At 38.7% G+C, this 22,631-nt stretch overlaps 2 protein-coding genes across 51 annotated transcripts in view; one reads left to right on the top strand and one right to left on the bottom strand.

The window, feature by feature from the left end:
- LUC7L2 (LUC7 like 2, pre-mRNA splicing factor) overlaps positions 1-14,471 on the bottom strand; it is a 57,074-nt gene extending 42,603 nt beyond the window's left edge. The window contains exons 1-9 of one of the 50 annotated variants that reach the window (XM_081533152.1): positions 13,649-13,824; positions 12,960-13,041; positions 12,110-12,200; positions 10,915-11,191; positions 8,771-8,832; positions 8,298-8,399; positions 6,576-6,684; positions 4,004-4,080; positions 1,223-1,293 (exon numbers count right to left, since the gene is read on the bottom strand). In XM_081533152.1, coding sequence (XP_081389278.1) covers positions 1,223-1,280 — 58 coding nt within the window. In that variant the 5' untranslated portion in view covers positions 1,281-1,293; positions 4,004-4,080; positions 6,576-6,684; ... (4 more) ...; positions 12,960-13,041; positions 13,649-13,824. Of the gene's footprint in view, positions 1-141; positions 1,294-4,003; positions 4,081-5,970; positions 6,199-6,575; positions 6,685-8,297; positions 8,400-8,770; positions 8,833-10,914; positions 11,192-12,109; positions 12,201-12,959 lie in introns of those variants that run through there. The other 49 variants (XM_081533187.1, XM_081533155.1, XM_081533147.1 and 46 more) reach the window with 49 other exon arrangements.
- On the top strand, positions 13,451-21,464 carry LOC145522502 (uncharacterized). Its single transcript, XM_081531182.1, has 3 exons — positions 13,451-13,529; positions 13,656-14,792; positions 18,912-21,464. Exons 1-2 carry the CDS (start codon positions 13,451-13,453, stop codon positions 14,510-14,512), a joined length of 936 nt encoding a protein of 311 aa, XP_081387308.1. The 3' UTR covers positions 14,513-14,792; positions 18,912-21,464.
- The last annotated feature ends 1,167 nt before the right edge of the window (positions 21,465-22,631 follow it).

Genomic DNA, 22,631 nt, shown 5'->3' with positions numbered 1-22,631 from the left:
TTAAACGACTTGCAGCAGACCCAGTAGGAGAATTTCTATTGGTATACGATGTTCCCTACGTTGACACTAAGCACTGATTTATTTTGTAATTATTTACATTAATAGAAAAACATAAAAAGTAATCTTGCAAACATTGCATACACACTGCGAATCCCCACTGAACCCCAGACGCCATTTCTTCCACTATTTTGTTCCAGCTGAAGTGTCTCCCTTTTGCTGCTGGGAGGAGTTAGAGAGGGTAGAATAATGTGTTTAAGAGTGTACAAACCTGGAAGAAGGACTTACACACCAGTCAAACAAAGAGGCACATTGCCTAAATGAAACATTTAACTTAATGGCTCCAAAGGTCTCATACCTCCAAGTTTTAGGTAGTCTGTGCTATAAATGGCCAAACTGGGTACATTTAAATTTATTCTGTCTTCATTTAACACAATACACCTCCTAGGCAACAAAAGCTTCCAACCTGCTAGTCAAATATGCCTATCTACTCGAAACTTGAAAGAATCTAAGAAAAAGAAAGGTAACTATCTCTAATAACAAAAAAATAGATGTTAGTTATGATTTTTTTTTTGCTTCAAATCTCTTTGGGGGGGGAACTCTTAAGGATGGTTTCCTCTAATGAGACTGATTAAGCCCTAGGAAATGAAAATGTTTTATTTTTAGCCTTAAATTGACATAGTCATTGATGAATGAAAACCTACTGGTGAATTACTGAAGCAAGAACTGTTGGTACCAAAACAGACTGTAAATAACACTTACTAAAACTTTCATTGAGGAAGAGATTCATTTTTTAATCTGTTTTTCACATGTGAGTAACAAAAAAGGTTAAAACTTTACCCCTTTCACATGGTATTATTTTAAAGAACTTAACACAAAGTCAATTAAATACTCTCATTTTTAGGCGGGGTAAGATTTTGTTCAGATTGTTTCAACTTGGTTAAAAAGACTTAAAGAACATATTAATTTGCAATCATGGTTCATGAAACTTTAAGAACAGTAACTTATAGCTAAAACAACAGCTTCAGAGCAGTTCAACAATAGGTTTTCTAGAGGCTAGTCTCTAGTTAAAGTATGTTATTTTTGACACCACAATTTGGAGTAATTTAGTGTTCACGCCTGCTACTATAATAAAGGTTATTTTGATGGTCCTTTTTTCCTTTTAAACACAACTGCTTTCTGTTCCACATTCATTAACACATCTGAAAAGTTAGTGATAACTCACGGCTCGGCGAATGCGGGGCCTTTCTGACACTCCCTTGCAGATTGAAGTAGGCAGGCATAGATACATTGAACCTTTACAAATAAAACAAGGGGCCAGATTGTTCAGTTTGTATAGAATAGACTCTGCCAGCAATTTCAATACAGCATCTAGAAGTACATGTTGACTGTAAAGATTCTTGTATATGAAAACAAAAGTGAACAAAATCGGGGCTGGGGCGGGGGGGTGTTTTCTGTGTTTTAGTATTGACTTAACAAGTATAAACCCTGGAGAAGAATATGACTGATCATAGGTAAAAGTCCAAGGCTGGAGCTCTGTAAAGAGGTCCCTGGGCCAACTGGGGTTTTAGAAAAAAAATTTTTTATAAAGTGTATTTCATCAAGACTGATCAGGGCCTTAAGCTCATGTGAGAATGGTACTCTGATGAGCTCACATCAGAATGGCAATGCCATTATTAGAGGCTTTTTGCTTCCTCACATGTAAGAAAAAATATTTTACCTTAAATCTGTACCCAAATTATGTTAAGAAATTTAAATACAAATTTTTGAAGAGGAGAAAAACTTGTATTCTAGAAGTCCCCTGCCACAATTATCTAAGCTTTTCAGTAATGCAACAGCAGTATTGTTTCAGTGCTTTGTCAAACTAATGGCTCAAGAATATTATAAGCCAGGCTTTAGAGTAAAATTAAGATTTCAGAACTTTTACTAGTTAAGCATTTTGTAAGAAATCACAACATAAATGTAATATTAACATATGTGCCTTGAAGACACTGCTATAAGATAAAATGTAAACAGTTTCAAATATGAATTAAACAAAATTATCCCCAATGAGTTTGGGGATACTAAAAGAAAGTATCAGTTTCTATAAACATCAAAAAGTATTTTCTATTAATTCTTCACTGCATATAAATGTCTGCTCTATTTGATAACTGCAGCAAACACAATAAACACAGTTATCAAACATCAGCCTGCACAGTAAAGAAATCTTTATAAACAAAGAAATAATAAAATTCCTAATAATCTGAGATACAGAAATGAAAAGGATTAGCAACTGAGTAGCTGTCTATTGGTATTTTTAAAATTTTACTTAAGAGACCTTAAGGTTAACATTTTAAAATAATTTGGCTCTATTACTATGTAGTATTTAATAAATTTATTTGGGCTTATACTATGAAAGTATCATCCAACTAATCAAAGAATTTTAAAATAAAAATACTAGTAATTTTGATTTCTGTCAATATATCTGGCCCAAACCATGTTTTTCAAAAGAAAGTAGGTAAAACAGCACCCACTGAAAAACAAAGGTGGGGAGAGGGGCTGTAATTAAGGAACAAATATGAACCAAATCTCCTTACAATACAAGAAATTATTTTATTCATCAAATGTACTTTATCTTTGGGGTTTCTGGGTATGTATTCATTATAAAAATAACCTGTTAAACAACTGCCCTGTTACTCTAATACTGGATCCAAATCAAAGAATCAAGCCAACTCCTGAAGATATGTTCTGTGCCAGGCAATGGGATTACAAAGAGGCAATTAATTAAGACAAGCTCTCTACCCTCAAGGAGCCCATCACTTTCCTAGAGAAAAGCGGGTATTTAAATACCGTAACAACAAAAGGGAGCATGATCCAAGTGCCAAATGAATGTCCATAATGGATGGAATACTACCAAATAGTAGTACTTCAGGAATTCTAAGACTAGAATGACCACAAGGACTGAAGAGGTTAGAGGAGGCTTTGTGCAATTCGTAGAAGCCATTATTTGAAGGAAAGATAGGACTTAGACCAAAGGAATGGGGAAAGAAGAGCATTCCAAACTGGCATACCACCTTTGACAAAGCTTATGAAGGCAGGAAGGTTTGGGAAACAGTATGTATATCATAACTGGCTTTGGCAAATGGTTTCATGTAGGGGAATAGCACAGTTGAGGCAAGAATATTTTTAGGGTAAAATCTGGTTTCTTTAATTTCTTCCCCCAGATTTTAAATGTGTAAACAAAGAAAAAGGTTAAAAATGAGGCAGAGATTAGATCAAGTTAACACAATTTACAACAAAACGCCCTACCCATAAAAACATGGCAGACTCTCTTCTCTACAACCTCCACGATACTAATTAATTAGGCTTTGTAGGTAACAATAATGGCAAGGATTGAGATTAAAACCTTGATTTAGAACTTTGAAAGGAAAAGTGTTCTTCATTTGCAAGGAAGCACCAAAATTTCTATTTTTCCTACCAAACAACTAACTTCAGAGTAACCTCGCTGTTCTTCAACTCCCTCAAGGGCTTCATGAATCCTAACCTTTATTTGGGAACACCTGAGTCACAGGTGTACAATAAAAACTAGAATGCACATTGTTCCTCTTAAACAATGTTCCTCAGTAACATTAACGGAACCTGAGGTGCTATCAAAGCAGCTTCACTCAGGGAATATGGACAGGTCACTCTAAAAAGGTGACTTCTGTCCAAACTGCTCAAAAACTGCTATTCTCAAAATCCCCTTCGATCTGTAGGGAGAAAAAGCTAGGCCCACTATAAATCCCAACAATGCCACTGTATGGTCCTACCTCTTCTGAAACAGACTTGCATTTAAACTGCAGTAGTAACACTTACAATGTTAGCCTTTCTGGTTATCTAACATCATTTTACACGGTGCATGCTATTTCCCCAATATCCACCCCCTCCCTTCCAGTGCCACCACCCTCTCCCTCCCATACAAACAATAAATCAAATCAATTTTCATAGATTTAGGTGCTATTTTAAAAACATCAAAATTTTACTTTACCCATTCTCTCCGATGCTCCCTGTATTTTTTTAAGCTGTGAGTGGATGACCATGCTATGTGATCAACAACTGTGAAGGCTAAGCAAAAGTGAACTGAGTTTAGTATTGTAATTTCAAAAGAACCTTAAAGTCTGTAATATTTGACATATATAATGGTATGCAGAATCTTTATTTTACTGCATTTCATCAGGCATTAATGGCAAGCAATTTATAAAAACAACTAATTAGTATTTCTTTTGTACAGAATTAGCTTAAAGCTTAGCTTAGAGAAAACAGAGAGGGAAAAACTCAACAGCACACAAAGCAAACAGAAGCATCCTAGTTTATAAACGGGGCCAAGAGGGGAAAAGCTCTCCCACGTTCTCTGATGTGACAATCAAATCCCTCCCCTCCCCATAGGTATACTTGTTGGGGCCATGTGTCACTGTTGGCTGGGGCAGGGTAGGCTTACTCCCTCTGAAATAAATTCCATACTCTTTCAGTGAAAGAAAAGCCAGAGGTAGAAAGAGCAGTGAATAAGCTTTAAGTTTCTTTAAGCTTAAAGTTTCTTATTTCCCTGTGCCCTCAAATCTTCAAATGTTCCACCTTCTTACTACCATTTCCTACGACATAAGCTATGAGCCAACAGAACGTGGAACTATATAAAGACCGATTTCTAATCTAGTACAGAGCAGGAAGAGGCCTGTCCTGTACTAGTAAACACTCATCTTTATATGTTTTTGTAAAACTCTTTAGGTCTTCTTGTGGAACCGATAATAGCTACTGCTGCACAGCAACTATTACAGTAAAGAATAAATTTAATCATTTTTACAGCTTTCTCCAACAGTCTCACCAACTCCCCTAACTTCTCCCACCTACCTTTGTTGTTCCTTTAGCCTGAAGCTCATCTATAGCCTAAATTTAGCCTAAAGCTCACCTGTAAGAATCCTTTTAAAATAATCTTCAAAGAAAAAACTCATTACTCCATTTACCTTGTTAATAAATACACTCAGTTTAATTCATCGTATATTTATACAGTACAAAGTAAAGTTCATTTTATGAAAGCATTCACTACCGTGTCTTAAAATAATGATTATTGATTCTTTGAAAATATTTAATGACCTGGTACATATGAAACTTTCCAAGAACCCATTTATTAAATAAGGAAAGGAAAGAAAAAATACTCAAAGATGGCAGCAGGAAAAACTATTGAGGGCATTTTCCCTTCCAAATGTAACATCAAGTCATTTCTTTCTAACAGAACTTAGGAAATCATACTGAGTACTAGTAGAGGCTTTCCTTTCCCCTAGAAAAATCCAAAAAATAAGGGTATTAAAAGGCTAGCCCTCTTAATTCTTTCATATGGTCCTATAGGTTTATCATCACAAATAGGTACTTGTATCACCCCCACCATCATATTCCCCATGACAAGCCCATTTTTAAAACGCAATGCCCACTGTAGAAGAAATTTCCAAGACAAGTTCGTTCTTGCTGAATATCAAAGATAAATAATGTTAAAATAATTTTTCAGATTTTCCAGTCTATTTGTCTGTGAAAATCCATATAAAAAAATTATAAGGAATGAAACAGAGAAACAGCCTTGTAGCGGGAGAAAAACCTTATTCAGGGTCTTTAAGAGCTAACAGAATGGTAAAGCAAATGTTCAAAAATAAATACTAAAGTAGCTGCATTGCAAGAATTCTATTCCACCCCTTGCCACAACCCTATCTTCTCTATAAAGCACAGTCTTGGCCACTGGCAGGGGTCAGTGCCATCACACTTCTGCCAGGGGATATATGCTTTAGGAAATCAACATGTTGCTCCTCTTAGATTTAAGGCACACATTAGAAGTGTGTCTTGAATAAATAGTTACCCACAAATGTAGTCCTAAAAGTGGATTACATATACTTTGTTTTATGGTATATGCCATTAAGGGAAGTCAATTACTAAAAAGTTGTAGCCTGCTAAATTTTATATTTTGATGCTTACTTGCAGAGTTACAATTCTGACACAATAACACTCATCCTCTGGATATCTGGTGCCTTCTATCATCCACAACGTTTTATACACAAAATTAGAAGTAACAAAAGCTATCTCTGGTATGAAGAAATAGCTGAAAAGAGCAGAAGAAAAAGTACTTGGCAGATGTGTCTATTAAGGAGGCAAGTTTTCAGTGGTTGGTGATTGCTATAAAAGCTAAGCAGAGCCTCCCCAAATCTAAAACAAAGAAACAAAAATGGAAAAGAAATGAGAATATCAAAGGACAGAGGTGACAGACAACTCAATGATGAAGGAATTTAAAATGAAAAAACAGATTAGCATGAAGGAGACTGAGCCTTACAAGTACTGAAACAACACAGAAGAAAATCCACTGACATATTCACAAAAAATGCCTTTGGGGGAAAGGACTAAAACTGTGAAGGAGAACTTAAGAGACTTCATTTGTAACACTTTTATTTTTTTTTAATTTAAGGGAAACTTACAAAACAACATTTGTTCAGTCTTAGAGGTGTTTGGCGGTCTTTTATATTTTTAACATTTTTTCAAAATTAGATATCTATATATGTAATCAGCATACAGAATTTATCACTTACTGTACATCTTCACTCCCTACTAGACTTTCAGTCTGTCTAGGGTCAGAGTTTTATGTCACTACTTTATTGCGGAGTCAAATGACAAAAGCAGCAAATATGTCCATAATCTCTAAGAAAAAGAAAGTAAGAAAAATCTGAAGCAACCCAGCAACCTAGGGATATTCAGGTTCTAGTAGCACCAACAATTACTACATCCTAAAACACATCAGCTGGTATCAGAATACCATGTCTGGGGAAGTATTCCTTGTAATACTATGAGACAAACTAAATCATTTAATTTATTCTCATACCAGAATTTCTCAAAATACTTGGTTTCTAAAATCTGAGGTGAATCAACTGTTTTCCTTAGTAAGCATGCCCTGATGGTTCCCTGCCCATAATGCAGAATCATAGCACTTCTCTCCCGTTTCTAGCTCATGGGTTTTCTTTGACAAACAGCCAGCACCTTTTCACAATCCCACTGTGTAACAGGTTGGTGAAATCCTGCAGAAATACTGACCACCACAGACCAGAACATTAATGGAGGGGTAAGATCAAGCTAAATAGGCAATTTCATCCTACAAGTCTGAATGGACCTCTCGAGGGACTTCTATATCCTTCCATCTTATGGGTGTGTATTTCTGTCTATTTCTAAGGAAAAGTCATTTCTACCTAGGGGCTTAGATATGTACAGTTCAAACAGCTTTCCTTCCATGTATGGAATCAGAACTGCATTTCCTAAAGTATGGAATTTGTACAAAAAGTGATTTTAGGTGTTACATAATTTCACCAGCATGACATTTTGAACACCACTCAATCACTTAGTGGTGATTATATACCATGATTAAGTCAAGAAAAAAGTTCCCACTTGCTGCCTAGTATGTGTTTAATTAACACATCTAACGAGCTCTAATTTTTAGCACAGGTAAATGACAACAGAATCTAGTTTTCTCTTATAACACCATGTTGTTTTCACTGTATTTATTTTTCTGGTGACATAAGCTTTCACTTTAAAGTTGGCTTAAATTTTCAGAAAGTGAGTTGACAATTAAAAATGTTAAAACAGGGTAAAAAATAGTAAAGTGAACAGGGTAAAAAATAGTAAAGTGATGTATGTGACTAACATTTGGGTAACATTTATCTAGAACAGGGTTTCTCAAACTTTTAATGAGCATCAGAGTCACGTGGAAGGCTTCTTAAAACACAAATTGCTTGCACCCAACCCCAGAACTTCTAATTTGGTAGGCCTGGAGGTAGGTCCAAGAATCTGTATTTCTAACACGTTTCTAGGTGATGCTAAGGTTGATCAGGCAACACACTTTTGAGAAACACTGATCTAGAACAATGGTCAACATGCTTTTTCTTAAAGGGCCAGATGGCAAATACTTTAAACTTACCAGCTATATATCTCTGCTGCAAAGCAAAGCAGCCACAGACCATATATACACAAATGGGCACAACTGTGTTCCATCAAAACTTGATTTACAAAAAGCTAGTGGGCCATAGTGCCAACCCTGATCTAAAACACACCCTTAAGAGACTGAGAAGAGTATAATGTATAACATAGCAGTAAGACAGAATACAGAAGCCACCAAACAGCAAGGTACATATACTATAGATACTATCCATAAATATCTAACCAATTTTATTGAAAGGAAAAGCTTTGTAAAGTTTAACTCTGAAAGAGAAAACTGATGTCTGCAGAAAACTGAGGTCTCAAGAAAATAAAAACAAACAATTTACCATGCATTCAGGAGACATGACAAAAGATTCAGCAAGGTCAGCTGGTTAAATTCTTTTCATGTAGAATCACAGAGGTCAAACATCATTGCACATGGTTCACAACTAAATTAGAACATAAGGATCAGTATCTAGTGAGTGCTTTTTTAAGAAAAAAGTTTTAAAGACTCCTTTCTCTAGCCCATGTTAAATAGCAAAATATAACATTTATTCAGCTGACTGAGTTACATGTTATTTTCTTATGGCTTTGACTTTTCAAGTCTTAAGCTACTTAGTTAAAACAAAACTGTAGCTAATTTCAGAGTTTTTACAAACTACTTTTCTCTACATCCTCAATAATCTTACATAACTGATTAAATGATCAAAAGGCCTTGCCTTCTAATTTCTATCCTAGCAGCTGCTAGTGTATGAGAACTTAAAGGAACAGAATGACTTTTGCAGGTGCCGAATCCGTAAGATTACTGTCATAAACTTACCCTTCCTCTCACTCCCTCACTCTTTCTCCAGCAAAATGTTCCAACTTTCTTCATCTTCTTACCTACAGTTTTATCATACACTGATTATTAAGTTGGGTAGTACAGTCATGTATGTGTACTCAGTGAATATACTAGTAGCCCTGAGCTTTTAGGATTCAGTCCATTTCAAGCACCTTTCTGGAATTCCATTCTTGAGGAGTTCCTGTCTCATTTATCTAGTCTTGTCCACAGTTTTAAGCCCTCTGCCTATCCTTGCAACCCTGAATTTGCCTGAATCCCTAGCAACTCCGAGGTTTAATGTTTATATGAACCACCTGGTACTGAACACTGACTCACTAAACCTCACCCACATCCATGACACCTTACTTGCCCTTAACTTCTTGCTACCCATCTTGAAGGTGTAGCTCACTAACATTTATCCCTATATGACATCTTAATCAAACCAAATCAAAGTATTTACTTGCTGCTTATAAAGCTTATGCACTGATAGACCAAATGATTTTTTTAATTTTATTTTATTTTTTTACCCAAAGCAAAGAATGTCTCAGAAGCACAGGTTTCCTTGAGGAGAGCCAAACTGTAGAAAATCTAAGAACAATGCATAGTTGTAGGAGGTGATACTATTATTGTTTTCTGAGTTGTACTGTAGTCAGAAATATCATTCAGAGTTCAAAACTAGTTTTTTTTAAACGAATTCACTATGTGAGTGTTAACAGTTTTCAATGTTTTGATATGCCTGGACCTCTGATAAAATCATATATTTACTACAGCTGTTTAACTTTATGTTTAGCTATTTAAAGTTTGTTAAAATTTCTTAAAATGTCAAAAGAATTCACAAGCTCTAGAATTAGATATATCCCATTATTACATCAAAAAATGTGTGCTTACACATTAAAGGCTACGCCTCCTTCACTTAAAATGAACAATCCAAGTGGAATAGAAGAATGATTTACAACTGACCAAGAAATAAATGATCCATTATGTTAATGAGAGAAAATGAGGAGAAAATGCTCTCGATGTTGATGACAACTCAAGGAACACAGAGTACAGTCAAGGTGATTTTATGAAGAAAATCCACTGAAGAGAACACTACAATCTTTGATTCAATATTTACTTTGAAGAAAAGCAGCATGGTCATACTGTCTTATAGGTTCAACAGTTATGTATCACTAGTACCAGGAACAAGTAACTGATTTTCTGAACTATATTTTCCTGATTATCTCCTAGGATGCACGTCCCTTTAACTTTACATCCCATAAGATACAACCACCATACAATATAAATAATCAGCAAAAATATTTAATTATGGTTAATGTACTCTGTTAACTGAGAAAGTACATCATAGATTCAGAAAGATTATCATCCAAAGCAGCTCAAATTACCTGAAAGCTTTAGCTTGCCCTAAACATTCCCTAACCATAATGGACAACAAATGATGCTGTAAAATTCTAATCTATATTCTGAATCCTATAGTCTACTGGTTGTTTTTGAGGGCAGATTGCCATTTCTGGTCTGATATAACCTTTCAGAGATGGGCTCTGTTCCCATTTAAGAGTTATAAGCAAGCAATTCAAGAGGTATGGAATCCTTAAAACTACCTTCTGTAACTTCCCCAGTTGCTAAACTTAGAAAGTAACCTAAATATACACCCTCAATTTTGTTTAACTTCTGTCCCTCAAATCTTTCAAGACCTTTCTGGGGTCAGGACTAAAGACCTCTCATAACTAAACCATATTTTCTGGCAAAAGGGCTTTAGCTAAGGGACACCCTTTCAATTAAACCAACACAACAAAAATGACTATAGTCTGTGTGAGGACACTAGGTTCCTCCAACCATCACACAGACAATTCAACTGAACTGCTGTTTGACTTTTCCTGTGTTGCTCCTCCCTTTTAAATGCAGTATTTTGGGGAAAACAAATTATCCCTCTCTTTTCTGTTACTGCTAACAACTAAAACAAAGTATTAATAAAATTTAATGTATCTTAAAATAAGATACTAATATTCACCTATGGTTACTTCCTTTTAAAAAATTTAAAATATACGTATTTGTCAACATTTTTGATGATAACATAAGAAATTACTTGGCTTCTCATTTAACAAAGTACAGATTTAACTTGAGGCAAAAAAGGTTAAGTGACTTACCCAAGGTTACAATTAGAGGTACAGCTGGGGCTAGAAACCAGGTCTCCTGAGTCTCAGCCCAGTGCTCTTTTCCTTAGCCCATGATGCCTTATCAGAAAAATCCAAATACAGTCAGACCCCCAATTACATGGGTATGAGTTACACTGATTCACATATACAAACTTTATATAGTGTGACCAATGTTTCAACTCACGCGGTACCCTGCTTCCATTTATGCAGTATGCCAGGCATCGGCACGATTTTCAGTGGCACACAGGCGGTTGCCACCACCAGGGCCCTAGGCAAAATTGCAAAGAAGGCAAAGTTTGTCTTTGGCCCTCCCACTTCCCTTATGCATTCCTCTCCCACCTCCTGGTCATCCCCCTGCCCAGCCTCCCAGCGCGATCATGCTGCCCTCTGGTTGTTCAAAGCCTCCCACTTCCACCACTCACCCAGGACTGTCCTTTCTGGAAGTGCCCAGTGATCCAAAATTACCTCTCCTTTTTCCCACTAAAAGTCCCTCTTCTGAGAATTTCAGTAAAGTTTAGGTCATCTACATGATTAACTAATTTAAGTAATTCCAAGTTACATTTAACAGACAAATCTCCAAGGAGTTTAAAAAGGAACTAATTAGAAATTCTGATTTGGGGGTGGGAAAGAGGAAATAAATTTTTCATTAGAGGGCGAAGGAGGGAAAGAGAAAGTGCCCTAGGCTGCCTGTGCCGCTTCAGATCCCCTCACAGACAGCTCTCTAAGAGCAGAGGGGGTGGCTACTGCCACCCCGACAAAAAGACAGTGGTTGCTTTATAGTCTGTGGGGTTAAAAAAAAAAAAAAAAAAAATTGGACACAGCTGCTTTAAATACTCTCCTACCTACCTCTCCCATCTCTCTCCCACCCCTTGGACCCCATTTCCGCTTCTTAGTAACCATTCCCTTAAACTGTTCCTGTGTCCAATACAAAGCTTCCCATTATATAATTTCAAATTACATGGTGTTATTCAGGAAGGCGTCCATATCCCCTATCCCTGGATAACTTGAAGTTGACTGAACACTTAAAAAAAAAAATCCTAATTATTTGAAGGTCCTGAATAAGATGAATATGTAAACTCATTATGTGGTAAGAAGGAAAAGAATGCTCTGATTTCTATATACATAAAAGAACTAATCTGGGTATCTGAAAAACATTTTTCTCCTTGAAAGTAGTTATGTTTCTTACTTCTAGCCCAACACAGCAGTGAAAATCCAGTCATTTCAGCTAAAATAATATCGTGGACTTGTAAACATGAGTTCATTGGTAAATCCTTAGTCTGGAGGCAAAAAAAAATCCAGTAACAGACACATAAAAATATAAATTTTTCTGTATACAAAGCAGAGTGGATTTTAAGAAACCCAAGTTTCTGTGGATTGCACACATAGGAAAAATATGTATGTATGTATGTGAGTACACACACACACACATATATTTTAATTCAGTTTTGCAACAGTAGATTGCAGTCTAGTTTGGAAATTTATCAGGTGATAATAATTGCTTTGCTCCAACTACCCTCCCAGTAAAATTAGGAAGCTAAATCCATGAGGAAGATACCAAAAATGGCATCCAACTAGGATTAATAGGATGGTGTAAAGTATGTCTTAAATAAAATGATTTCTATAATTTTACTACAAAGATTAGTTATTCTGTTAGTTAAAATCCTGAATTAAGCCCCTTCTCAATACCATCTTCATAATGGAAAAGGAGCAATGTTAAAACATGCTACAGTTATAAAAACCAATCTAACCTAAAAGTGAAAAATGTTAACTGATATTAGTTTCTCCAGTGGCATTTTTAATTAATGCTAACTTTCAAGGGTTTACTACATAAATAAAATTCATCTCCTTCCCAATCTTCCCCTCCTCTATACACAACCACAAGTAGGTTTGCGACCTACACCTATTTTTCTATACGTTCAAAGAAAAGCTCCAAATGTGGGTTTTTATTAAAACTGAATTATGAACACTGATAAACCATGCAAATTATGCACTGCTAAAAACATTTGAATTCAATAAAATGTTTTAAATCTACTCACATTTTGCTGCAAAGCACTCAAGGAAATTACAACAGCGACTGCTGAAAAGTTAAGAGTGTGCCTTTTCTCTTACATCAAACAACTTAAGTAACTTGTCAAGAAAAAAGCATTGGTTTAATGGCTAAGAAACTATTTGCCTGAACAAGCAACATACAAAAATGAGCAAGTATTGGCTTTGTTTCTAAGAAAGTAGTGGACTAGACCCTTCCTCCATATTAGCATGGGCTTCACTCGAATTTCAGAGTATATTACTAATTACCATCATCAAAAAGGCAACAGCATGTCATCTTACCTAGAAATTCTCTATGACAAAAAGATATCCAGCCATTAGTGGTTCTTTATACAAACACTAACCTAAGCGCCTAAAAGCATCGTTGTTGCCCTCAATTCTACTTCACTGGGCACCACATTTTCAAAATGGTTCTATTCGGGGCACATACAAAGTTCGTCAATATTTACTGAACAAAGCTTTTATTAAATTGTCTAACAAAATGGAGGTCTCTCGGAAAAAACAGGCCGTAACATTCTTTTCACAAAATGGGCCAAACACACCCGCTTCAGGAAACCATGGTTTGGGTCAGATTTTCCCATAAGAATGGTGGTTTCATCTCTGGGACTGGATTCTAGGAAAGGTTTTCTCCGGACCTAGGTAAAGGGGGGGAGGGTGGGGACCAGTTCTCTCTGGATACTCCGCAGGGCGGCGGCGAGGGCTGATCCCACAGCTCTGGGTTAAGGAATTAGTTCAGGGGGCGGAGGCCTTAGCGGTCCGCAGGTACCTAGCCAGCGACAAGACAGGCCGCCCGACTACGCAGGAGAGACGTGGGCTCTCCCGTCCCAGCCAAGTCAACACTCGGAGCTCAAACTCTCCTTTCAGGCTCCAGGCCCCGCCTGACCCCATTGGCAGCAGTTCCCGCCAATCCGCTCGGTCGCCGCCCCCCGGGCCCGCCTGCCCAGCCCTCATTGGATGGGACGGGAGCCGGGACCTCGTGTTACCAATCTGGGAGCCCCTTACTCAGCCACACACACAAGCCCAGGTGCGCCCGCGGAGCCCCTTCCCCTCGCCTTCCCCATCCCTTCCCCCACCCCCAGGGCACTGGCAGAGACTTACCGTCCCGGGAGGTGCCCATCAACTGGTCCAGCATTGCGCGCATCTGGGCCTGCGCCGACATGGCGGCGGCGTAGCGGGCGGGCGGGGGTGGGGCGCAGAAAAGGCCCTTTCGGGCGGGGGGGACAAGGGGAAGGGGTGGGGGAAGCTGAGACGCTTGTCTCTGCCGCCGCTGCCTCGAGGCGTGCGGAAAGGAAGCCGGAGGGGTTGCAGGAGAGTCCGGGCTGCGGCTCCTCACGACGACGCGTACGTGGAAGTCAGCAGCCCCCGAAAGCGACCCTCGTTCCCTCTCTCTCCGTCGGTTCCTGGGACGGAAGCAATACCGGCTAAGCAAGCTCTCGTCTCCAACACCGCCACCCGCCAGAAGACGTCAGCCCCCCCTCCAAGTTCTGACGCCGCTCGCCGCCACCGTCGCCGCGACGTGAGCGCGCACGCTCCTCGCGCTTAGTCGTTTCCCGCGGGGGCTCCACCAACTGGCGTCTAACTGTATTCGCTCCGCCCGCCCCGCACGGGAGGGGTTCCACCCTAACGTCTCTCGGGGGCGTGCACGCCGGCCTCTCCCGCGCGTGTCTCCAGATATCGCGAGACTCGGGTGCCTCGGGCCGGATCCGCCCCGGGCGCGAAACCTCACTCGCCCGGCTGCGGGTCCGCTAGGGCTTCGCCGCACGGTGTGCTGGCGAGCCAGACCCAAGTTAGCCAGTGGGCCAGAGGGTTAGCGAGAGTCGAAAGTAAGTAGAAACCATATCTGGCATTTCGACGGAGGTTAGCAGCGTTAGTAGCTATTATGGGCGTATTCCTGACAATACTCATTGACCTGACCAATTAACTCGTTTTCACAGGCCCAGGGTCCTGTGATCAGGTAGACTCAACCCTTTTCTCATTGCGACCCGACCCTCTACAAAAGAAGCCCTGGAGATCTGACAGCTGGGTCATTTTCCTTAATCTATGCAGAGAGGCTTTAAACCGCCCAACTAGAATAAATTAGGTTCAGGAAATAACGCCTGAAATTAATACACTAGGAGCAGGCCATCCAACCCATTCGGATTTATCATCGTTACTTATATAGCAGGAAGCTGTTAGTCTAAATTAGAAGCTATAAAAAAGAAGCAGTATTCTAAGAAAGGAAAGGAGGTCATCTTGTAGAGAATTTTTTTTTCCTACTTGACAGCTAAATTTGAAAGATAAGGCCTTTTTGGTGTATCAGCAGCTTTGACAATGGAAAAGAAAGCTGGTAGCTTAGCCATCACCTTGCGTTCCAGACATAGGTGGACGGATTCCTAACTGTGGGACCTTAAGTGATTTTTTCCGTTAAATCTCCACCTCCGATGAAGCTATGCGTTTGTGAGGCCTAAATGAGCTCACAGAAAATGCCTATCCCAGAGCCTTGTCCTGATGTTTTAACTTTTATTGTAAAATGATGAGACACAGGTACTTTGAAAGAAAATAATGGTGAAATTTTTTGTTTCATTAAAATGTTATATACATTGTCTTTGAACTTTATTAGCAAGATCAATAAAAAATGTACATGAAATAGCAATTGTAGTCTCAAGGTGCCCCCCCACTGCACCCCTTTTGTTTGGCCCTACAGTGCAGCTTGGGAGATCTTAGATTCCTCAGAGGGAAGGCTCTGAGAACTAACCACTGGCCCCACCGCCAGGGAATTCCCCCCAAGATCCCTTTAAAAGCTTATTGGGTCTATCTTAGAATCATTGGTGTTTAGTAACTGAAAAGATAGTTTCCTACCAGTTATTCAGAGAGTTGAAAATTCAAACAACTCCAAATACATAGAATGTCATCCTTTGGAAACTATTTACAGTAAAAGAAAAATTTACAAATTAATATGTGTGAGAGAAATGCACTATTACATATGGCTGTCCTGGGTAGCGCATGAGGTCACAGAGTCGGACACGACTGAACAACTAACACTATTACATGTACAGTATCCTTCAGTTCAGTTCAGTCGTTCAGTCGTGTCTGACTCTTTATGACCCAATGGACTGCAGCACGCCATCCTTAAGAGGAAAATATACTAAAATATTGAAATGGTTTGTGTTAGTGAAGAGAGTTTAGTTCTTATCTCTCGCTTACTTTCTACCTTTCTGATTGCTCACATTTTACATAAATCTCTTATTTTCAGAAAACATAGTTTTTGTCTTTTAATAATCTGATAGTCACTGCCTTTTAATTGAAGCATTTACTCATTTATATTCATGTAATTGCATACGTGCTTGAGTTTAAAGCTGTTGTCTATTTATCTCACCAGTATTAGGTTTAATTTTCTCTCCTTTCTTGTCTGCCTTTTAATCATTTCATTTTTTCCCCTTCTGGTAGTTTGGAAATTTTAGTCTTTTTATTCTTTTAGCAGTTACTCTAGAAGTTCTAAGGGGCATTTTTAATGTATCAAAGTCTAATCAATGCCTTTACACTTCACCCAGAGAGATAATACAGAGAACGGAGAAAACTAACTCCATTTAAACCTCTTCCCAAGATAAATGCACTTGTTAATCATGTGGTTTAGATTTTTGGTTTGTTTTTTTTTCTTTTCTTTTTTTGGCTGCACCCCAGAGCTTGCAGGATCTTAGCTCCCCAATTAGGGACTGAACCTGGGCCCGCAGCAGTGAAAGGGTGGAGTCTTAACCAGTGGGCCACCGGGAATTCCCAGTTTATTATGGCTTTTTAAAACCAAATTTCATATCAATGTTTGTTTATTTACCACTTTTTCTTTCTTTCTGCAATCTCTGCCTTTCCATCTGGCATCATTTCCCTTTTGTCTGATGTTTAAACGTTAGTAGGACAGGAGTCAGCAATATACAATTCACTCATCAAATCCAGGCCATTGCCAATTTTTGTGACTAGTTTCTAATCACTAGTTGTGACTATTGGAATACTCCCAGGCTTGTTCATTTGTTACTGTCTACAGTTTCTTTAGACTACAACAGTAGAGTTAAGTGGTTGGCAGATACCCTACCCTATGGCCTGCAAGGCTGAAATATTTACTGTCTAGCTCTTTCTGGACACTTGCCTGCCCTGCCTCAGGGTTTACTTTCATATTGGCTTGCTAGTAGAGAACTCTGCCGTTTTTGTTGATCTGAAAAGACCTTTATCTTGCCTTTCTCAATTCTAGATGGATAGTCTAGGTTGAAAGTTATTTTCTTTTGGCACATAGATTCTATCATTCTGCTGCCTTCCTTGCTCCTGGGAAGTTAGTTCTCAGTCTGTCATTCCTTTGAAAAAAGCTGTTTTTGTCTGCTTTCAAATTGTGTTCTTTTTGCCTGTGTTTTTCTGCAGCTTACTGTATCTGGGTGTGGATTTATTTTTATTCTGCTTGTGATTCATTGAGCTTTTAGAAACTGTGGACTGACATCTTTTTTTTTAATCAATTTCAGGAAAATTTTTGGCTATTCTTGAATACTGTCATTCATCAACTTCTGGACCTCCAAATCAAGTTTTCATTGTTTCCTCTAGATCTCTTTATTCTCTTTGCATTTTCCACCTTGTGACAAGCTACCTTCTTGATGCTTTTTTTTTTCTGATGAATTTTATTGTTCACTAACCTCCCTTCAGCTGTATCTAGTCTGCTGTTAAACCTATCTGATGAATTCTTTATTTTTTCAGTTACAGAATTTTTATTTGGTTGTTTTTCAAATCTAAGTCATTTTTTATGGTTTCTGGTTCCTTGATGAAATTCCCAAGGTTGGCTATTATTTGATCCAGTGATCATAATTGTTTTGTAATCTGAGTTTGCTAATTATAATATCTGGAGTTTTCTATGGTTCTGTGTCTATTGTTTCTCCTGGATTTCACTTTTGGGGTCTTGTTTTCTTATGTATCTGATTATCTTCGTCTGCTGAACAAAAAATATGTGTAGGATATAATGCTGTCTTTCTCCAAAGAGGATTTTTATTTTTTTTCTGATAGTAATTTGAAATACGTGTCAAGGATCATCATAATACAAATTCAATGCTTTAATTTCTCTTGACACCAAAATGGCAAAAATCTGGTCTGAAAGGCTGACAAGGACTTTTTTATTTCCAGTTCACCCTTGAGAGTGAACTCCAGAGTCCTAGTTTAAAGTGAGTGTGGATTCCTTAGAGTGCTCACTTTGGTGGGCCTGAGACTTTGCCTGTTGCCTCCCTAACCTCTATGATCCCACCAAAAGTGCAGGTTAATTTCAAAACTGAAGCTATCGCTACTAAATTGGCAAATGCCCTGAGGCCAAAAATGTGCCTTTGTGTGCTGCACTTCTCTTGGTTCTTGGTTATTCTAAGATTTGGCCTACTATTTCCCTACTTATCTTAATAGATCTTTAATGATTTTAAGAATTAAAATATTTCATCCATGGTTTTTAGCTGTGTTCAACCGAAATGTTAAGCTAAATTACCTAGACTGTCATTAACAGAAGTAGAAGTTTGTTCTCTTTGTAAATTTTTTTTAATTTTTAAAATTTAGTAACTGTGTATTACTCTTCTCCAAAAAAACAAAAAAACAAAACCTGTGAATATGTCTTTGTGTAAATTCTAGCAATGATATCCATTCCTTTAGGAATGAGTTGTCATAAGGAAACAGGAACTTACAAGAGTAGTATATACTCTTAATCTATACATGCCATCAACTAGGTAATTAAAAATTAGAATAGGTACAAGATTGGTGCAAAAATAACTGCAGTTTTTGCATTGTTAAAATTTGCTGTTTGATATTGGAATACATTTTTTTTTTTTAATTTTTTATTTTTGGAATACATTCTTAAATGTGGTTATGTTGTATATCATTTTAATGCACATTTCTTACTTTGCTGTTTTGCTAATGACTTATTACTTGCTGTTTATTTTATATTTATTGTAAACTAGGAAATGATGTTCGGAGAAGGCAATGGCACCCCACTCCAGTACTCTTGCCTGGAAAATCCCATGGACGGAGGGGCCTGGTGGGCTGCCGTCTATGGGGTCGCACAGAGTCGGACACGACTGAAGCGACTTAGCAGCAGCAGCAGGAAATGATGTTACACAAAAAGTAAATTCGAGCAGTTTTCTTATTTGAGTTGAAAATGGGTTGTAAAGCAGCAGCGACAACTCGAAACATCAACAACGCATTTGGCCCAGGAACTGCTAACAAACATACAGTGCAGTGGTGGTTCAAGAAGTTTTGCAAAGGAGATGAGAGCCTTGAAGATGAAAAGCGCAGTGTTTGGCGGTCAGAAGTTGATAACGATCAACTGAGAGCAATCATCAAAGCTGATCCTCTTACAACTACACAAGAAGTTGCTGAAGAACTCAGCGTCAGCCATTCTATGGTCATTTGGCATTTGAAGCAAATTGGAAAGGTGGAAAAGCTCGATAAGTGGGTGCCTCATGAACTGACTGAAAATCAAAAAAATCGTCGTTTTGAAGTGTCATCTTCTTTTATACTGTGCAACAGCAACGAACCATTTCTTGAGCAGATTTTGACGTGACAAAAAGTGGATTTTATATGACAACCAGCTCAGTGGTTGGACTGAGAAGAAGCTCAAAGTACTTCCCAACACCAAGCTTGCGCTAAAAAAAGGTCATGATCACTGTTTGGTGGTCTGCTGCCAGTCTGATCCACTACAGCTTTTTGAATCTCTAGGAAACCATTACACCTGAGAAGTATGCTCGGCAAATTGATGAGATGCACCGGAAACTGCAATGCCTGCAGCTGGCATTGGTCAACAAAAAGGGCCCAGTTCTTCTCCACAAGAATGCCCAACTGCACATTGCACAACTAGTGCTTCAAAAGTTGAACGAATTGGGCTACGAAGTTTTGTCTCATCTGCCATATTCACCTGTCCTCTTGCCAACCAACTACCACTTCTTCAAGCATCTCAACAGCTTTTTGCAGGGAAAATGCTTCCACAACCAGCAGGAGGCAGAAAATGCTTTCCAGGAGTTCATGGGATCCCGAAGCACGGATTTTTATGCCATAGGAATAAACAAACTTATTTCTTGTTGGCAAAAATATGTTGATTGTAATGGTTCCTATTTTGGTTAATAAAGATGTGTTTGAGTCTAGTTATAATGATTGGCAAAACCACAATTACTTTTGCACCAACCTAAATAGCATACATTTTGCTAGCCATCCAGAGCGGACAACTCTTCATTTTATTCTAATTTATAAACTAATCTAGTAAATAAAGGCTATATAGTAAAATTTAATATTGCAGTGATTCTTTCATCATGAGTACCTACCTAATAACAAATTTTATAAACATTGTTCCTGTTAATTTAAATACAGATTAAAAAATTCAAATTCTGGGGTAATTCCCTGGTGATCTAGTCTGTACTTCCACCGCAGGGGAGCAGTGGCTAGACCCCTGGTTGGGCTAAGATCCTGCATGTAGCATGATCTCCCCAAAAACAGAAATTGTTGTAAATTATATCTTTTTAGTTGAGTGATTACAAGTTTACCTTACAAACATAAAGTGCCTTGGATTAGCCTGCCTTTAGTTCAAAACTACGCTGCTTTTTTTCCATCCCACATAATCCTAGTATGTGAACCTTTTGTTCTTATCATTATGTTTGTATTTGTTTCTTGAACATTTATCCATACAAAGGACAAGCAAAGTACTAATGACTCAAAACCAGACAGAAACAGTCTAGTCAAAATTCATAACCATTTGAAGTTTATGGAGAGGAGAAATACCAAGACATGAGAGACATTACTAACAAAGGTCCTTCTAGTCAAAGCTATGGTTTTTCCAGTAGTCATGTATGGATGTGCGAGTTGAACTATAAAGAAAGCTGAGTGCCAAGGAACTGATGCTTCAGAAATGTGGTGTTGGAGAAGACTCTTGAGAGTTCCTCGGACTGCAAGGAGATCCAACCAGTCCATCCTAAAGGAAATCAGTCCTGAATATTCATTGGAAGGACTGATGTTGAAGTTGAAACTCCAATACTTTGGCCACCTGGTGTGAAGAACTGACTCACTGGAAATGACCCTGATGCTGGGAAAGATTGAAGGCAGGAGAAGGGGATGGCAGAGGATGAGATGGTTAGATGGCATCACCAACTCATTGGACATGAGTTTGAGTAAACTGTGGGAGTTGGTGATGGACAGGGAGGCCTGGTGTGCTGCAGTCCATGGGGTCCCAAAGAGTCAGACACTACTGAGCAACTGAACTGACTGAAATAGCAAGAACCAAGCCTAAACTGAGTGAGCTACTTGATTGGTCTATTAAAGACAGAGGTTTTAAAGAGTGAAAAGAAGATATCGAAGCCACAGTCAGCCCCATAATAGGCATTTTAAAATGCTTGTTGAGGGAATTCCTTTGTGGTCCAGTGGTAAGTACTCGGCACTTTTGATTCTGTTGCCCAGGGTTCAATCCCTGGTCAGCACACAGCACGTGCAAAAAAATAAAAACCTTGTCGAAGGAAGAAGGAAAAAAAGAGAAAGCAAAATTTAACCTGAGAGCTGAAGAGTGAATAGGAATTAGCCTGAGAAGTGGGGGATAGTTGGGAGAAAGCTTTCCAGGCATATGGAACAACAGAAAGTTGAAAGAGAGCCATGGCTTCTAGAACTGAATGAATTTCTGTATGGCTAGAGTGTCAGATGTAAAGAGAGGAGAGATGAAGCTAAAGAGATCTAGCAAGGGCCAGATCCTAGAGGACCTTGTTAAGTTTAGCTTGAAGGGTTATGTGCTGGAGAGACAAGATCATATCTGTACATTATGGAAAATTGATTAAAGAGCGTAATTTGGATTTAGTGAGACCAATTAGGGAGGGCACCCCACTCCACTACTCTTGCCTGGGAAACCCCATGGACGGAGGAGCCTGGTAGGTTGCAGCCCATGGGGTCGCAAAGAGTCGGACATGACTGAGTGACTTCACTTTCACTTTTCACTTTCATGCACTGGAGGAGGAAATGGCAACCCACTCCAGTATTCTTGCCTGGAGAATCCCAGGGGTGGAGGAGCCTGGTGAGCTGCCATCTATGGGGTCGCACAGAGTTGGACACGACTGATGCAACTTAGCAGCAGCAGCAGCATTAGGGAGGGCAAGGGTCCAGAGTAAAGATGCAAGACATAAGGTTTGCAATAGGGTAGTAGCAATAGAGGTTCAAGATTCTTAGGGGGTAGAATCTAATTTAGTGATTATTTAACTGAGGATGTGAAGGTAAGGAAGCAGTCTAGAATAACTCAGATTTCTGACAAGTGATTGAGTAAAAATGTTAGGGAATGCCAGAGAGATTTATGGGGGAATGAGGAGGTTCCATTTTAGATGCACTGAACTTGAGATGCTTTTGAGTTATCTAAGTGGTGGTTTCTGGCCACTGGAGATACAGTTTTTTATAACTTGACCGGGGTGGGGGGTGTGGACTGGAGTTAGCCTGTTGATAATTAAAAGCCTTGGAATGGAGGTGATCAACCAGGGAAAGCACGTAGAGTATGAGGTTAAGGACCTAGGTCTGCACCCAAGAAACACCTACATGTAAGGGATATACAGAAGAGGACACTGAAGACAAATGGCTCAAGTGAGAAGGAAACATAATGTCTCACAAAAGCCAAGAGAAAAAGGGAAGGAGCGGTTAATAGTGGCAAATGCTCCTCAGAGCTC

Source organism: Giraffa tippelskirchi, chromosome 10 (assembly GCF_054371585.1).
Source record: "Giraffa tippelskirchi isolate mGirTip1 chromosome 10, T2T-mGirTip1v1.2.pri, whole genome shotgun sequence".
Taxonomy (NCBI): Eukaryota; Metazoa; Chordata; class Mammalia; order Artiodactyla; family Giraffidae; genus Giraffa; species Giraffa tippelskirchi.
This window is presented reverse-complemented; position numbering and strand designations above follow the sequence as displayed.

What these genes read in the sequence shown, in the direction of transcription:
- LOC145522502 (XM_081531182.1), top strand. Translation starts at nt 13,451, where the DNA reads ATGGAGGTCTCTCGGAAAAAACAGGCCGTAACATTCTTTTCACAAAAT. An exon ending in ACCCGCTTCAGGAAACCATG is followed by an intron (nt 13,530 to 13,655) that starts GTTTGGGTCAGA and finishes GATACTCCGCAG; the next exon opens with GGCGGCGGCGAGGGCTGATC.